The 16,880-nt window shown below is 39.9% G+C and overlaps 1 protein-coding gene across 5 annotated transcripts in view; it reads right to left on the minus strand.

Annotated features, from left to right (window-relative positions):
- LOC306851583 (roundabout homolog 2-like) overlaps nucleotides 1-16,880 on the minus strand; it is a 194,717-nt gene that overhangs the window by 53,075 nt on the left and 124,762 nt on the right. For 4 of the 5 annotated variants that reach the window (XM_079387938.1, XM_079387936.1, XM_079387937.1 and 1 more), the window contains exons 6-9: nucleotides 10,998-11,134; nucleotides 9,236-9,247; nucleotides 6,490-6,614; nucleotides 5,184-5,355 (exon numbers count right to left, since the gene is read on the minus strand). In XM_079387938.1, coding sequence (XP_079244064.1) covers nucleotides 5,184-5,355; nucleotides 6,490-6,614; nucleotides 9,236-9,247; nucleotides 10,998-11,134 — 446 coding nt within the window. Of the gene's footprint in view, nucleotides 1-5,183; nucleotides 5,356-6,489; nucleotides 6,615-9,235; nucleotides 9,248-10,988; nucleotides 11,135-16,880 lie in introns of all 5 variants that reach the window. The other variant, XM_079387939.1, reaches the window with a different exon arrangement.

Below are 16,880 nucleotides of genomic sequence, written 5' to 3' on the forward strand. Positions count from 1 at the left end.
CAGAGGAGAACTGGCCCTCCGACTGAGCCTGGTTTCTCCCAAGGTTTTTTCCTCCATTCTGTCACAGAGGGAGTTTTGGTTCCTTGCCACTGTCGCCTCTGGCTTGCTCAGTTGGGGACACTTGATTTCTAGCGATTATCGTCAATTTGATTTCACAGATACTATTTAAACTAAACTGAGCTAGACAATGACATCACTGAATTTAATAATGAAAGGCCTTTAACTGAAAATTGAGTGTTTAATCTTATTATTATACATTACTGACACTCTATCCTCCAATTTGATACTGTTAAGTGCTTTGACACAATCTGTATTGTTAAAAGCGCTATATAAATAAAGGTGACTTGACTTGACTTGTTGATTCAGTTTAGTTCAACAACAGTGTGAATGTTGAAAAGTGACCTCGGTTTAACTATAAAACAGCTAGATAATACAGAACATAAATGTCATTATTCAGCTCACATCCATTCAGTGTTGATTCAGTTCAGTTCAATAGTAGTAGCAAAGTTAAAGAGGCTTAATTCAGCTATAAGCATCTTTAAAGTTGGAAACAGTGCTATTATTCAGTTCAAGTTGTGTTGATTCAATTGAGCTCATCATTTATGAAACAAATATGATTCAGTTATAAAGCAGCAACAATTGACATACAAATGGGCATCAAATGCCCCTTAAGAAGCGCCAACCATTTCTTTCTCTGACTAATAATACAATAATCACAGCCGTGTCCTGTCCCCTGCCCCTCTGAGGACGCATTAATTAGCAGGTGTGAATTAATGAGCAAAAAGCCGGTGAGTGATAATTACAGACTGCACCTCTTAAATACAGCTTCAGATGCAGTCTTCTTCCATTCTCATCTGCATTGCTATTTGTCTCGCTCTGAATAAAGGATGGTATTTATATTGTCCAAATCTCCATCGGAATGCTTCATTTGGGCTCAGGGATGAAGAGTTGCCATCCTAATTCATCAGTGTGGATTACTCCGTGCCGAGGTTAAACCCCAGAGTGCTTTGCTGGTGCATCCATCAGGCCGACATAAACCCCAGAGAAATGCATGTGTGGATAGATAGAGACTGATGAGGCATAATGGCTGTATTTGGATTAAAGCTGCATCCTCTGTACTGAATGAGTCTTTAGTGTTGCACTGTTGCATTTGAACTTGACTAGACTACAGTTGTTTCAAATCGACCCAATCTCATCCCTGCTGGAAGGACATGTTTGATATAGGGATGTTTCCAAGAGTTTTCATGAATTTCATGGAAAATTGAAGGGGGGAAAAAAGAAGTCAGCAGAAATGTTATTGGCTATTCTTTTCAGCGCCTATTTTTTTGCAAAAAAAAAAAAAAACATTTTCAAATAAACCTCAGAATAAAAAAAGTATTTTTAGCAGTTGTAATAAAATATTCCAAAATAAATAAATAAATAAAACAATCCATATATGACTAAATGAATTAAAAAATATATATTTATCTTAGAATATATCTTTAGAGAGTAAATTTAAATGTTTTTATATTTACAATATATTTTTATCTCGTTTGGCTCTGTTCGAAGGCGGTCGCATTTTTCTTCCCTCCCTCCCTCCTGAACTTCCCTGCTTGCTCTCTTGTATTGTCCTGTCCTTCTTAAGAGACTCTCGCTGCACTATTTACAAAACCGAAATTATGGATCTGATCAACTGGTCTCTAAATGCAATTGACACCATCTTCTCGAGTAGGAAAGCGGGATCTGGAGAACCGAAATGTCCCGCTGGGACGTTTGCTGCTGGCTACACGATGGACGCATGGGAGAGATGGCGGGTCGTGTGTCTGGCGGCTCTCTCCGTGGAGGACATTGAAGACATCTTCTTATTCGGAACAATGATAACTGGGTTTCTGCTATTTGGATTAGGCGTTGCCCTAAATTATCAGAAAATTAAGGAGACGGGACTGGCTATCCAAAACCTCTCACGGCTGCCCGTCATGAAAAATTGATGGACATGGAGATCAGAATGGACAATGAGAATAGCTGTGAAACTGGAAGACAGCTGTTCGCACTAAGACAAAACAATCTTATCTCTTTCCGGCTTCCCACAACAGAACGGCTTGGCAAGGACGCTCTGGTATCAACTCTCCGGTGAATACTGCAGGGAGACGCTCTTTCTTCCATTCCCTCCTCCCAAAAACACCTTGTTATTGTCGGGCGCTTGTGCTCTGTCCAAGGACGTTTCCATGGCAATTGCTATGTCGCATCACAACCTGCGAACTGAGTCGACTGGTTTGGAGTGCTGGCGAAACGGATTTCAAGGCATACGAACTCACACGAACTTACACATACACACACTCATACACCTCCCTAACCCCATCCCACGCCTTCGTCGCTTCATCCTGTCAGGTGTTAACGGGTCCGTGGGTTTGCGCTGTAATGGCGGCTGGCCGGATGGCTGTTTCGTCTGAACTAGGATTACTATGCAAGTTATGTTCCTGTGTTGACTGTGCTTTATGCTGAGGTTTTTTGTCTGTTCTCACACTGCACTCTCTTCCAAGAACGCAGTGCGAGGACACTTTTTTTTCTCCTCTCTTTCCTCATGTTATGCTGTATTTCTTCTTCTCTATTGCATTTCGTTGCCTTGTACCTACATGTGCAATGACAATAAATTGAATCCAATCCAATCCAATCCAACAAGGGTTTTGATAAAGAAAGAAAGAAAGAAAGAAACAAACAAACAAACAAACATTTTTCCTGTCAAAACATTTTAGAAAGCAAATTTAAAATTTTAATTTGTATTTGTATTTACAAGGGTTTCACAAAAAAATAAACTTTTAAGAATAATAATCATGAATTTAATTGTAAATTTATAATTTTTATTTGATCAAGATGGTATGTGTGTATATATATATATATATATACACACATACTAAATAAATTTGTCTGCTAACTGACTACTTATTAATTGGAAAAACATTTTTTTGTGTGCTAGGTATTATGGTTTATGTGTGAGTGTAATAAGACTAAGTCACATAATGTGTGTGCTGGCGTGACATGATGGAGTGCTGTTCCTCTGACAGGATAGTTTCGGACAGTGTGAAGGCCTTGGTGCCATCTGGCAGCAGTCATTTTTCATCAAATCTCTCCTTGAACCTGTCCAGCTCTCTCTGCCACCTCAACAGCCACTAAATCACACTCTTCCTCCAGCGCAGGTGTGGCCGTGACCCTCTTCCTCTTTCGTTCCTGTCATCCCTCTTTGCTGTCATCCTCCACAACATCTCGCACACATACTCATTTCTGAGAAAAAGCCGTTTACGGCAGTCTAGGTCATATGCGGTTTCTAAGACAAGATCGCCTAATTTATATGCTTTGCAGTCAACCGTAACAGCCGTCACCTTTTAAAAGAATTACATTTTACTGTTATACTGAAGATGTAAGTTGAAAAGTTCATACAAACTGACTTCTTGCTACTTTTTCCTTTTCAAAAAATCTCTCTTACACAACCCAAAACACGCTTTGTTGCCAAAGCAATTTTTCCATCATCAGTATCTGAAGTTTTCAAGGACGGCTGTTTTCACTCCCTTCTCAAGCTGAAATGAAGTTTTCCTCCTGTCAAGAGAAGTTCACAGAGACGTGCTCCTGTAATATTCAAACGCGAGCAGAATTCAGGGTCGTCAGGCTTGCTATTCACTTCACATAGCGAGGCAGAATCAATGCAGCGCGGGAGAGCTCAAGGCCACATTCCAATTCAGCTCTTAATGTGGATCCAGCGGCAACAGAAGTGGTTTTCATATGACATTTATCTTTCTGCCAGTACACTTTTGAATGGGGATATTGAGGCCTTCGTTTGTGTCGGGTGTGAAAAGTGTAGGCTGACATATGAATGAAGGGAAATTAAAGAGTGGTGAAAAGAGAACAACAGTGAGTGACAGAGAGACAAATATTGAAAATGGAGGCTTAACAAAAGTCAGCTCATGTAAAAAATAATCAAAAAATTAAATATGCAATTATAATAATTATTTATGATTCTAATTATTTTAATAATGATGATAATCATAATTTTTCATTTATAATTATAGTTATTTAATCAATCGAATACTGTATATATATATATATATATATATATATGGTGGAAGGAATGGGGGACTTTTGGAACCTTTCCATTATATTTAATATATACATTCATATTGTTATTATTTTATATTTTGTAACAAATGTAATAATAAAAACACAATTTGTAAAATTATAAAACATTCTAAAATATAAAATACTATTTAATTATTAATTATATATGTGACCCTGAACCACAAAACCAGTAATAAGGGTCAGTTTTTTTAAATTGAGATTTCTACATCATCTGTAAGCTGAATAAATAAGCTTTGGCTTATTAGAATGGAGACTATTAGAATGCCCTTATAATTCAAGCAATGAAAAAAAAAAAAACATGTATGAGTTTTTATGTTTTTATATTCATTGCACAAGCCATGTGCTTTTGTAAATATCAGCACTTGTGCGAGAGCACAAATGTACTATGAATTTTATACAACAGTGCAGAGCAACACGGTGTTTCGTTCCTTGAATGAATCTGTTTTTGAAACGAATTGAGCGAGCTAGTAATTCAATGGTCCATTCAGATGGACTCACTTGTTTAGTTTCTAATTGAATCAGCTGTTTTGAATGAATTGTTTGATTTGAATGATTCAATAAATCATTAATTAAAAAAAGGACTTGCTGCCACCTACTGGCGATTTTATTATCATCATCATTATCCATGACAGGCCTAAACCAGCCAAGGTGCCAGCACAAAAATACATTCAGCAAAATATTGTTTAATGATCAATATTGACCAAACTTCCCCCATTTCAGGCCCCAGAAGGGAAAAAAAGCTTATCAATAATAGTTCATTTAATAAGGCTGATTGTTCATTAAATAAAAACCTTTTTAAAAATTAGACACATTATTATGTAAATTTAGGTACAGGAAGAAAAAAAAATACCACACCATCCCCCTTAAAAAATGTTTACAATTCGACCACTGTTTATATGAGCATGCCAGATTCAGTTTCTGGCATATGCAAGAGAATCTTTTAGAAGGAACTGATTTGCTTGATTAAAAAAAGGCCCTTTATCTAAAAACAAAGAAACGGAATGAAACACCAGCTATATAAGAATCTATCCACATTCCCAAAGCCCTGTTGTGGTCCGATCCACCCCAGTGCTTACCGTCTGTGACCTCAAGCTGTGCTTTGGCCAGGATGCTGCCCGCCACCGTCAGAGCCTGGCAGATATAGTATCCCGCGTCTGCCCGCTGGACCGCCGTGATGGTCAGATCTCCACTGGGCGACACCGAGAAACGACTGTTGGGTTGCTGCGGTTGATTTGGAAACAGGAGGTTCTACACAAACAAAGAAAAGTGTAAAAGAGCATTTCCAGGGAAAATGTTCTACCTGAAACCCACCGTTCTTAGAATATAAACACACCAGGAAAGACATTTTTGCATTAGAGGGGGTAAATTATTATCTGTATTATCAGTTATTACAATTCTGAAAGCAATTATGGTGGCGTGACTTTAAATTGCCAACACAATGGCTCACCGCAGATAAAGCTTTTGCTAACCAGTATGCTAACCCTGACTGTGTATCTCTCTCACTGTGTGTATCCATTGTGTCCAAATGACTCCAGTAATTGCTTTGGGCTGCTTGTTTACTCACTCTGTCTGACATGGCTGTTGTATTTGAAATGAAATCTGCTGGAAAGGGAGGAGGCCAGGTGATTCGAAACTAATTCACCACCAGCAGCCGGTTTAGCCCGTTCGCTAATTACGGCAGATAACAAGCTGGGATCATTAATGGCCATCATTGACCGAGCTCTCACATTTACCTCAGATTTTATATCCTTGAGATCTCTCCACTCTTCCTTTCATATTCTCTCTCTCTCTTTTGATTTCTGAGTCCTCATAGCTGACCGTCAGTAACCAAAAGGCATTAGCCAGATTCAATTACACCTAATGACTTTAATGCTCCAAATTATGTTTTTTTCTTTCTTTCTTTCGTTCTTTTTTTTAATTAGCCTCTCACACATGATAGATGTTGGGTCCATTATCCTCAAGTGTGACTGAGAGGCTTCTTTCAACACTAATGACTCAATAACTGCTTTAATTTTGCCTTTTAACAAATACCTTCATATCTAACTTAAGAGATGAATGGCAGGACAGAAAATGTAATAGAAAGTGTTATATTGAAATTAATATTGGGATTAAGAATCAAATCCTCTGTTATTTATCATTTTATATTACTTTTATAGGATTTTTTAACTAGCTTGCCATGCTAAAGCTCACTGCTACAATGCTAACATGTTCTGGGTGGTTGCCAGATTTGCTATTACTAAGGTCTATTGGGTGGATGCTAGGTGACCCATCCCTAAATATTATATAAAAAAACCCGTATTATTATCAACATGTCTGAAGCATGTATGCTAACCATTAGCCTAAAGCTTTAACAAAAATAAAGAGAGAAAGTTGTGCTCTTACCTGACTTCCTTCTTTCTGCCAGAAGACCGCCGGCTGTGGGTTTCCTTTGGTCTCACAGGGGAAACTGGCGGTCCGTCCCTGTGCCACAATCTGATCCCGCGGCCTGATCACGAACTGCGGTGCGGCTGAGTCAAGAACCAAAGACATTAACATTACACCAAACCCTTCGGCACAAACACACACCGACACAAACGCTGATCACTGGCAGTCAGTGGGAACATCAGGCATCCACAGGCATTGACTGCTGAGGTCACTGAGACAGAGCTTCCATGCATCAGCCCGTTTCCGACACCAATCGACCTTTTGGATTTTCTGTTTGCTTTGACCACAAACAGCAAGGACAGCCACAGCAACCACAGGAAGCCATTCATCCAGGTGGGGCCGCGGATGGCGGTACCGAATGAATGACGGCAGCTTTCAGACACAGCCGTGCTGCAGTCACAACACCAGAGGGAGGGGTGGGTCATTCCGGTCAGGACACACGGACAGGAGAAGCTAAGTGTGGACGCCACACCGTGAACTTGAGTGGACAGTTCTTTTGTAAGTGGGTTTAAATGCTCGACTCCATTGACTCTAGGTACACAAAACAGTTTCTATTCCTGTATCGAAGACAAGGAGAGGTCACAAGCTGGACAAGCTTGGAAAACATTGAATTGCTGTTGGCATTTTAATGGACATCATTCTCTATTCTAACTGCCAACTTGGGTCAAGTTCTCACAGAACGAGATTTTTTTTTCCCGCCTTATGCGTCACACTTAGCAAAGTATTTTTAACCTCTCAACTCACCCGGCACAGAAACTCAGCCAACATTCCTGCAGAGCACATTCAAATAAACCAATTAAAAGTACCATCTTCCCTGCTTTCCCTGTCTAACCTGACCTTAAAATGGCATCAGAATTCAGAAACAGGGATCCAAACTTTCCCCTTGACATGGAGTCAAAGTTACGTTCTCCTTAATGAGAAGGTTAGGGCAGCAATTGTCTAAAAAAGGTTTGTCAGAGTCTTCAAAGACAGGGAATGGCAGCTGCAGCTTGTGAGAAGATAAAATGCTATTGCAGACGGTACCTCTCACTGGAGAACATACAGTTAAGGAGTTTCAAGGATGGAGCAAAGGTCTTTATATGGAGGAATAAATGTTTTAGCTGACCTAAATAAAAGAACAATTTGCTTATGCCAGCAACTCTGGACGGCGACCCTACAATCAATCATTTTTAACCGAACAAAAGTAAACAAAGAATGTACTACTGTTAAAAACTGATACTTTCATCAAGAGGTTCACAAGAAGTCACAAATTCAGACCAAAAACAACAACTACCACGTAATTTGAACATTCTGACGCTGTGTTAGTTTTATACTTGTAGCCACAACAATAAATCTCGATGCAGGACTCCAAACAGTGGAGTTCGTTTAGCAGGGGAACCATTACTCACGGTACACCCATCTACGAAAGAAAAGGTCTGACTGCGGAAAAACACTCTCCCCCTCTATTTTGATCCCTAAATGAGCCCCTCTACTGTCTGTGCAGCTGGCAACTGTGGACAAGAGAAGTCTGCAAGTGTTTGTGATTTATGTGGCTGATCCCTTTTTTGTGAGGCTGTACTTGACTAAGGCTGACACATTCAGGCAAGTTACAGATGGTGGCAGATTTACAGGCTTCCCAATCTGGGCGCACGGTGGCGCGGGCACTTCTGTGAGTTTGGACATAACACAAAGGCTTTAAATCACAGATTGGCCTGGTTTCATTCTACTCCCAGAGCTTTTTTTTGCACCGGAGCGAGCGGGCATAAAAGACGGGCATTTACCCATGCCACTCACTCAAAGTGATTGTTCAATGACTTGGACGCTCAACTTCATTGTGCAGTTGAGTGTTAAAGCCCTTTTTGGCCAGGAGGGGAGGAAAACATACACAACCACACACACACACACATCCCAAGTCTATCTGCTCCCGAGAGGATTCTAAAGAGCAGAACAAAGCTAGTCATAAATAAATTGTGATTGCATCCCTGGTACATTCTTTAATGCATGTGTGGTGTGTGAATAACACACATGCTGGTCTCTTTTCAGTGGGAAGAGTCTGCTGGGAGAACGAGGCCCTGTAAGAGCAGAATAGCTGATCGGTTCCCATATTTAATTCATGACGGAGTACATCTGCTTCGTACTGGAGAGAGTTCACAACTAAACACACTTCTGAGAGCTGTAAGTAAACACATATGAGAACAACAGGAAAAAAAACATGCACGCTCTCTCCGAAATGCACACAAAGACAGAAAAATAAACAGACACTGACATGACTAATCGAACACCCTCTCTGAATGCTAGAACGCATTGTTTTAAAGTATTTCAACTCAGCCAAATGTAGTCCCAGATGGCTGTGTGTGTTAGGAAGACTGCTGAATTATATTTATTAAGCAGAAGCCACAAGTTTTAAGCAAATAACACACTCATAAGCTTTTTTAGCAGTACTATCACAATCTACATTCCTACAATAAATGTAGTTAGTACAGCCACAGGTTAGTACGGGATAAAACTCTACTTTGCTACCTTAGTTAAAAGCTATCAAGTTCATAACGATGGGAAGGGGAAGTAGTGAAGCGGAAACAGGAAGTACTGAACCTCTACAGAGTTAGTCGAAGAGTTGAGCCAGCACACTGTACGTGTGTGTATGTGTGTGTGTGTAGCAGGAGAGGAGGAAGGAGCACAGAAGGCACACATGCAGTATGAAGGAGTGACTGGGATGGGTACTTACCGACAGGGCGAGCTGAAGACACAACAATGGTGGAGTGAAGACAACAAAAAATGACAAAAGACAGACACAAACAGAAAGGACGAACAAAGAAGAAAGTGAAAAGAATTAAGAACAAAAGAAACCAAATTCAGAATGAACAATGGCAATGTGTTGTTGTTTTTCTTTCATTTCAGCACAGTGTTGGTCGGTAGAAAAATATTCCACAGTGGAGATGCAATGAGGAGAGGGAAAATCCAATGTATTTTATGCAGTTAAATTTTTTCACTTTATTGATTAAGTAAACATCATAAAAATGCCCATCTGGACTAGCACCACCCGGTGGCAGACAAATTGAATGATTATTTTCATTGTGTGGGCATGTGGACAGCTCAGAGATCAAAATCAGCACTCCTGTCTCTCCACCTTAACTGACAGGTATCTTATTTCATATGAAGTCATTAAAATCGGGGGCTCGTCCGGGATACAATTCAAAACTATGAAATCTGCTTCACTCGCAGTAATGAGGTCTATATATACAGCTCCCTGTGAAGAAGCTGATCCAACAAGACAGAATGTGGGCAAAATAGACAGAATGTCCAAGAGAAACTAGCTGACAAAAAAACAAAACAATTTATATTTAATGCAGTAGTGGAGCTGTCGAGGAGGCTGATGCCATATTGACATTAAGAGGGAGAAATCACGCTCAGAGTGCTGTCCTCTCCTTCCTTCCCTCCTCTCATTCTTGAAAGTTAGCTTGTGTAAAACCCCTCCACTCTGCATCCCCACACATCCCTTCATGGCTGAACTCTGTCCGCTTTTAAATCCTTTCAAAAGGGCTGAAAATTGATGGCTGTCCCATTGGCAGCTCCAGACCCCTCCTGAAGGCCACTGAACCCCCCCAATGAGGTTTTAAAGACCTCCACAGAGCATCTAGGCAGTTTGATTTAATGTGGTGAGAAGAGAAGGGAGACGGAGAAGAGGTGGAAGGGGAGAGAGGGAGATTATGGCAAAAAAAAAAAAAAAAAAAAAAAATTTTTACTAACCTTGCCCATCCGAGTGGGGCTTTTTGAGGTCGGTCTGCACCAGCAAACTGTGAAATGGTTTCGCTGGTTTGGGCTGGAGAGCCACAGTGGAACTGAGAAGATTGCGTGTTTATGTGTGTGCAGGGGGGGTGGGGGGGTTGTTGGTGGCCTCCATTCCAGGGGGTGTAAATAATAAAAAGGATTTGTGCTCAGGGCAAGATCACCCCCCACCTAAATTACACTTCAGGAGTTCATTTGAGACCCGTCAGGAAGTTATCTCACTCTTTTAGACTGAGACTACGCCAAAATACATTACATTGCTATTGATTTCCAGTAAAGGGAAACTTTATGATAGAGTCAAATTACCAAGATCAGCATAAATGCACTGTTGGGTCTCTGTGAAATTAAGTAATATTTGGTTTTGATTGTCAAAAAAAAAAAAAAAGATTAAAATAATCAACTCTTGATCTTTTTGATCTTTTTTTCTATAAAAAAGGACTGTGATTAGTCTCTTTAAGCACTTAAACGGGTAAAATTTAGAAATACAGCAATCAATAATTATAATTAAGTAATTAAAAACAGTAATTAGTAATCAATGATGCAATCAAAAGCATTCGACTAAGCTGATTGCATGAGTTGCTTTGAAACATTTTGATGAAATGCACATTTTTGAAGGCAACTAACCACCCTGTGAGGCTGGACAGTTGTCATGTAAGGCAGTGTCATTTAACTTTTGTGGTAGACTTCAATACTCGACTGACCTCTGACCGTGAGGGTGGCAGATGCCTCCGTTTTGCCAACTCTGTTCTCAGCTACACAGGTGAAGGTTCCTTCATCGCTCGCTGCTGCCTTCCTTATCCTCAGTACATAGTCGTCTTTATCATATTTCATATCATACCTGAAACACATATAAAGAGAAGATGAGTACAGCAATTAGAAACCACTTCTGACTATGTGATATACATATGTAAGTACAGCATACACTACTGGGGTCAGTAAGACATGGGGCCAGATTTACTAAACAGGGCAAATTAGCGTTAGTGCGCAATTTCATAAAAGCACTGATGGGAGGGAAAAAGTCTGCGGGTGATTTACTGACAAGGTTTAAAGAACACAGATGCAGCATCTAATTTCCATACCCACTAAACATTGGACGTCGGATAGACGTGCAGATCATGTCTATATTGGGTCCGTCGGTCCATGACCAATTCTGGACATCTATTCGACGTCCAAACTAGGTCCACTATTTGGACGTCCAACCATGACCCAACTTGGACGTCATTTTGACGTTCAACATTTGACCTAATCTGGCTTATTTTTTTTGGACGTCATTTGGACGTCTATGGCAGTTGTGATATACACATTAGACGTGCGGTAGACGTCGAAAAAAGACGTCGCCTGGCGTTACAAAACAACCCCATCAATGGACGGAAATTGGACGTCCAAAATGACATGGAAAAGATGTCACTACGACGTCACATTGCGCAGTGGGTAATGACCAGCACAATCTACCAAGAGCAGCACAAATTGCCACCTTCTTTAAGACATGCTTTTTTTGGGGCGTTAAATAATGGTGCAAATACCAGTGAATCGACGAGTGCAAATCTTAGTAAATCACCTTGTGTGATTCATTTAAATTAGTGCTGTCAAACGATTAATCGTGAGTAATTGCATCCAAAATAAAAGTTTTTGTTTGCATAATTGATGTGTGTGTTCTGTGTATATTTATTAAGTATATATATATATATACACACACACACACACAGTGGTGTGAAAAAGTGTTGGGCCCCTTCCTGATTTTTTATTTTTTTGCATGTTTGTCACACTTTAATGTTTCAGATCATCAAACAAATTTAAATATTAATCAAAGATAACACAAGTAAACACAACATGCAGTTTTTAAATTAAGGGGTTTTTTTTATGAAGGGAAAACAAAATCCAAACCCACATGGCCCCGTGTGAAAAAGTGTTCCGAAAACATGGAACATGGGTGAACCTTCCCAGGAGTGGCCGGCCGACCAAAATTACCCCAAGAGCGCAGCGACGACTCATCCAAGAGGTCACAAAAGACCCCACAACAACATCTAAAGAACTGCAGGCTCACTTGCCTCAGTTAAGGTCAGTGTTCATGACTCCACCATAAGAAAGAGACTGGGCAAAGTTGCAAGACGTAAACCGCTGCTGAGCAAAAACAACATAAAGGCTCGTCTCAGTTTTGCCAGAAAACATCTTGATGATCCCCAAGACTTTTGGGAAAATACTCTGTGGACTGACGAGACAAAAGTTGAACTTTTTGGAAGGTGTGTGTCCCATTACATCTGGCATAAAAGTAACACAGAATTTCAGAAAAAGAACATCATACTACCACCACCATATTTTACTGTTGGTGTGATGGTCTGGGGCTGTTTTGATGCTTCAGGACCTGGAAGGCTTGCTGTGATAAATGGAACCATGAATTCAGCTGTCTACCAAAAAATCCTGAAGGACAATGTCCGGCCATCTGTTCGTGACCTCAAGCTGAAGCGAACTTGGGTTCTGCAGCAGGACAATGATCCAAAACACACCAGCAAATCCACCTCTGAATGGCTGAAGAAAAACAAAATGAAGACTTTGGAGTGGCCTAGTCAAAGTCCTGACCTGAATCCTATTGAGATGCTGTGGCATGACCTTAAAAAGGCGGTTCATGCTCGAAAACCCTCCAATGTGGCTGAATTACAACAATTCTGCCAAGATGAGTGGGCAAAAATTCCTACACAGCGCTGTAACAGACTAATTGCAAGTTATCGCAAATGCTTGATTGCAGTTGTTGCTGCTAAGGGTGGCCCAACCAGTTATTAGGATTAGGGGGCAAGCACTTTTTCACACAGGGCCATGTGGGTTTGGATTTTGTTTCCCCTTCATAATAAAAAACATAATTCAAAAACTGCATGTTGTGTTTACTTGTGTTAACTTTGATTAATTTTTTTTTTTTTGATGATCTGAAATATTAAAGTGTGACAAACATGCAAAAAAATAAAAAATCAGGACGGGGGCCAACACTTTTTCACACCACTGTATTTTGAAAATATTTACATGTATTTACATGTCTATAATTATATTCATATAATTTATATTATAAATAAATATATTTAATATATAAAAATAAATATATTTAATACATAAAAATATATTTTTTTCTAAAATATATACGTGTGTGTGTGTGCATTTATATATAGATAATACATATACACAGTACAGATGCATATATTATGTAAACAAAAACTTTTATTTTGGATGCGATTAATCATTTGACAACACTAATGTCATACTCTCTTCCCATAAATTTACGGATCGAAAGGTTAAACTCCTACAAATGCATACTCTGTAAGGTGAGTCGTAACTGTGTCCATGCCTTTTCAGTGCTAATTTCACGCTGTATGTCTTTAGTAAATTCTGACAGTAGTTTTTTTTTTAAAGCCAAATGAGGGTTTGCACTGCCGCAAGCTAATAGTAAATCTGACCTTTGATTTATTAGATATAAAGTAGATATAAAATACTTTTATTCAGGAAGGATGCATTGAATTGATCAAAAGTGCAATATTTCAAATAAATGCTGCACTTTTGATCTTTCATTTTTTCCCCGTTTTTAATTCAGCCTCAGTAAGCATAAGAGACTTCTTTTTAAAACATTAAAGAAGTCTTACCATCCCCACACTTTTAAACAGTAGTGTGTAATACATAAGATATATTAAAATTATCATTAAAGTTTACAATAAATAATAGCAGATGTTATTTAGAACACCATATGAGAAAAATCTGGTATATTCAGAGAAAGAACACTGTATAGAAACACAGCATTTTTTTTTTTATTACTGACAGAGAAAGATCAATTATTCAACAATGACACACACTCTACAGAGAAGGAGGAGGCTTTCAACTGGAACCGCAGATGCTTCCAATATTTATGAGGCGTCCGGTGTGTGTGTGTGAGAGAGAAGTGGGCATATCTGGGAGCTAATCAGAAAAACAGGCCGATTCCAGGTCAGACTGTACAGAGAGGGATTTGAGATGTAGAATCCAGCCTTATTGATCTGCACCACTCTGGCAGCTCCAAGGTACTTCAGGAGCACTATGTCCTGGAAACTGACAGCCAAAGGTGATGAGCTGTGTTTGAGCGTGTGTGTGTGTGTGAGGTGAAAGTGCGGTTGAGAAGTTGACAGGCCTTGCTGGTTGGTCTTCTTTGTAGTATTTTGCTATAATTGGGATTTCTGGAGAGTGTACGCGTGTCTGTGAGCAAGTGTGAGAGAGTGTTGTGCCATAGTGGTTTTTGTCTGACAGCTAGACAACACTCTGTCTGCTGTCTGTCACTCCAGATCCACCCTTCCACAGGAAGCAGGGCTCAGAGAGCACGCCATGTGTGCAGGAAAACAGGCTGATCCCTGACATGAGGACCAATAAGACAAGAATTATACTTCTGCAGACTGTTGTTTATGAAGGATATACAATCATAGCACAGAATGCTTCAGTTAAAAAAGGGGGGCCAAGATAGGGACCAAGAATAATATTTCACCCTAAAATCAAAAAAGAAATATATAGAGTAAAAAGAAAATGCAGCCTAGTTTTTTTCCACAATCTCCTATATAGTGTAAAATTGTATTTAATTTATATAGGATATATATATATATATATATATATATATATATATAGGATATATATATATATCTGCGTGTGAACCTGGAGCACAAAACCAGTCTTAAGTCGCTGGGATATATTTGTAGCAATAGCCAAAAATACATTGTATGGGTCAAAATTACAGATTTTTCTTTTATGCCAAAAATCATTAGGATATTAAGTAAAGATCATTGCACCCTCAGATTCCAGATTTTCAAATAGTTGTATGTCTGATCCTAACAAACCATACATCAATGGAAAGCTTATTTATTCAGCTTTCAGAAGATGTATAAATCACAGTTTTGAAAAATTGACCCTTATGATGACTGGTTTTGTGGTCCAGGGTCACACGCACACGCACACACACTGACTGATTTCCTCAGCTATAACTGCTAACTTCACCATACTACTTTGGGACATATTACATGCTTTGATTATATATGTAAGGTCACAAAGTGCAGGTTCGCTTCAGGTTTAGGAAAATAAAGCAGATACTGTTCGAATGAAAAGGCAAGGAGAATGACACTACACAGAAGCTAAACACTCCGATGTATCAAGTGTCTTTCTGACAGAGCCTGAGGCTGTCTTATGTGATTGGACACAGAAAGAGAGAGAGAGAGATTAAAGAAACAACATAAACAGATGCAAATCAGATTTTCAACCACTAAGACTAAATATTGCATGAAACGAGCCTGGTAGAATGAGAAACACACACACAGAAACAGTAGCGCTCTGTACGTGTTTCCTCTCTGAGCTGGATCTGGTCTCTATTAGGAGAGGAATGCAATTACACACGAAACAGGGCAATGATGAGGATACACTACACTCCATCGGCCTCCAAACAACACACACACATATTACGCAGCATGCATTCCTGACAGATTTGGGGTGTAAACATTTGCAGACACAGTTTTTGAGTGTCTTTTTCCTGTTAATTTGTACTTGGAGCTCAGAGTTGCTGTGAAAGTCTGCGCCAAATGGCCTGGTGTTACTTTGATGTGCTAATGACTTCATATCTCATCTCTGTATGAACAGCACAGGCATCCTGACAGCAGCAGAAGTTTGTGAAATTCTGTAAGAGAATTCCATACAACAAGAAAAAGATTTGATGGTCGAATCAAGCGCCGTTTCAAAAGGTTTTCACCTATTAAATGTGACTAAAAACACTGTAGCACTGGCCAAGAAAGCACAGCAGCGTCTCTACTTCCTCTGCAAACTTAGAAGAGCCAGAGCCCCGGCCCCCATCATGTGCACCTTCTACAGAGGCACCATCGAGAGCATCCTAACTAGCTGCATCACTGTGTGGTATGGCGCTTGCAACGCATCCTGCCGCAAGTCACTTCAACGCATAGTGAGAGCAGCTGAGAAGATCGTTGGTGTCTCTCTCCCCTCCCTCCAGGACATTTACACAACACCCGTCTCACCCGCAAAGCCTTCCGCATTGCAGGTGATCCCACCCACCCGACACACAGCTTCTTCAGTCTGCTGCCATCAGGGAGGAGACTGCGGAGTCTCCAGGCGAGGACCAGCAGACTGAAGGACAGCTTCATACATCAGGCTGTCAGGAAGCTGAACTCCCTCCCGTCCTTGCCCCCCCCTCCCCTCTTTTACCCCATGCAACACTGAACACTGACACTATAACCCCCCCCCCCCAGTAATATAACTGCACAGTTTTGTTTTATTTAACTGGTTTGCACTCTATCTGCCATGTGCCTTATGCCACTTTATCTCTTTCTTTATTTTTTTTTAACAATGTCCTCATTTGTATATCTGTATAGTTGTATGTACATATGTTTAAACTGTACTTATCTGTATTTGAACGTCTACTGTCAGTATTTAATGTTAAGTGTATGCACCAAGGGTCTGAGAGTAACGCAATTTCAATTCTCTGTTTGTATGTGCTGTACATGTGGAAGAATTGACAATAAAGCAGACTTGACTTGACTATAACGTGTTTAGTGAATGTGGGTGTCTGTGTGATTGTATAACCTGAA

This window comes from Barbus barbus (assembly GCF_936440315.1).
Source record: "Barbus barbus genome assembly, chromosome: 31".
In the NCBI taxonomy this organism is placed as follows: Eukaryota; Metazoa; Chordata; class Actinopteri; order Cypriniformes; family Cyprinidae; genus Barbus; species Barbus barbus.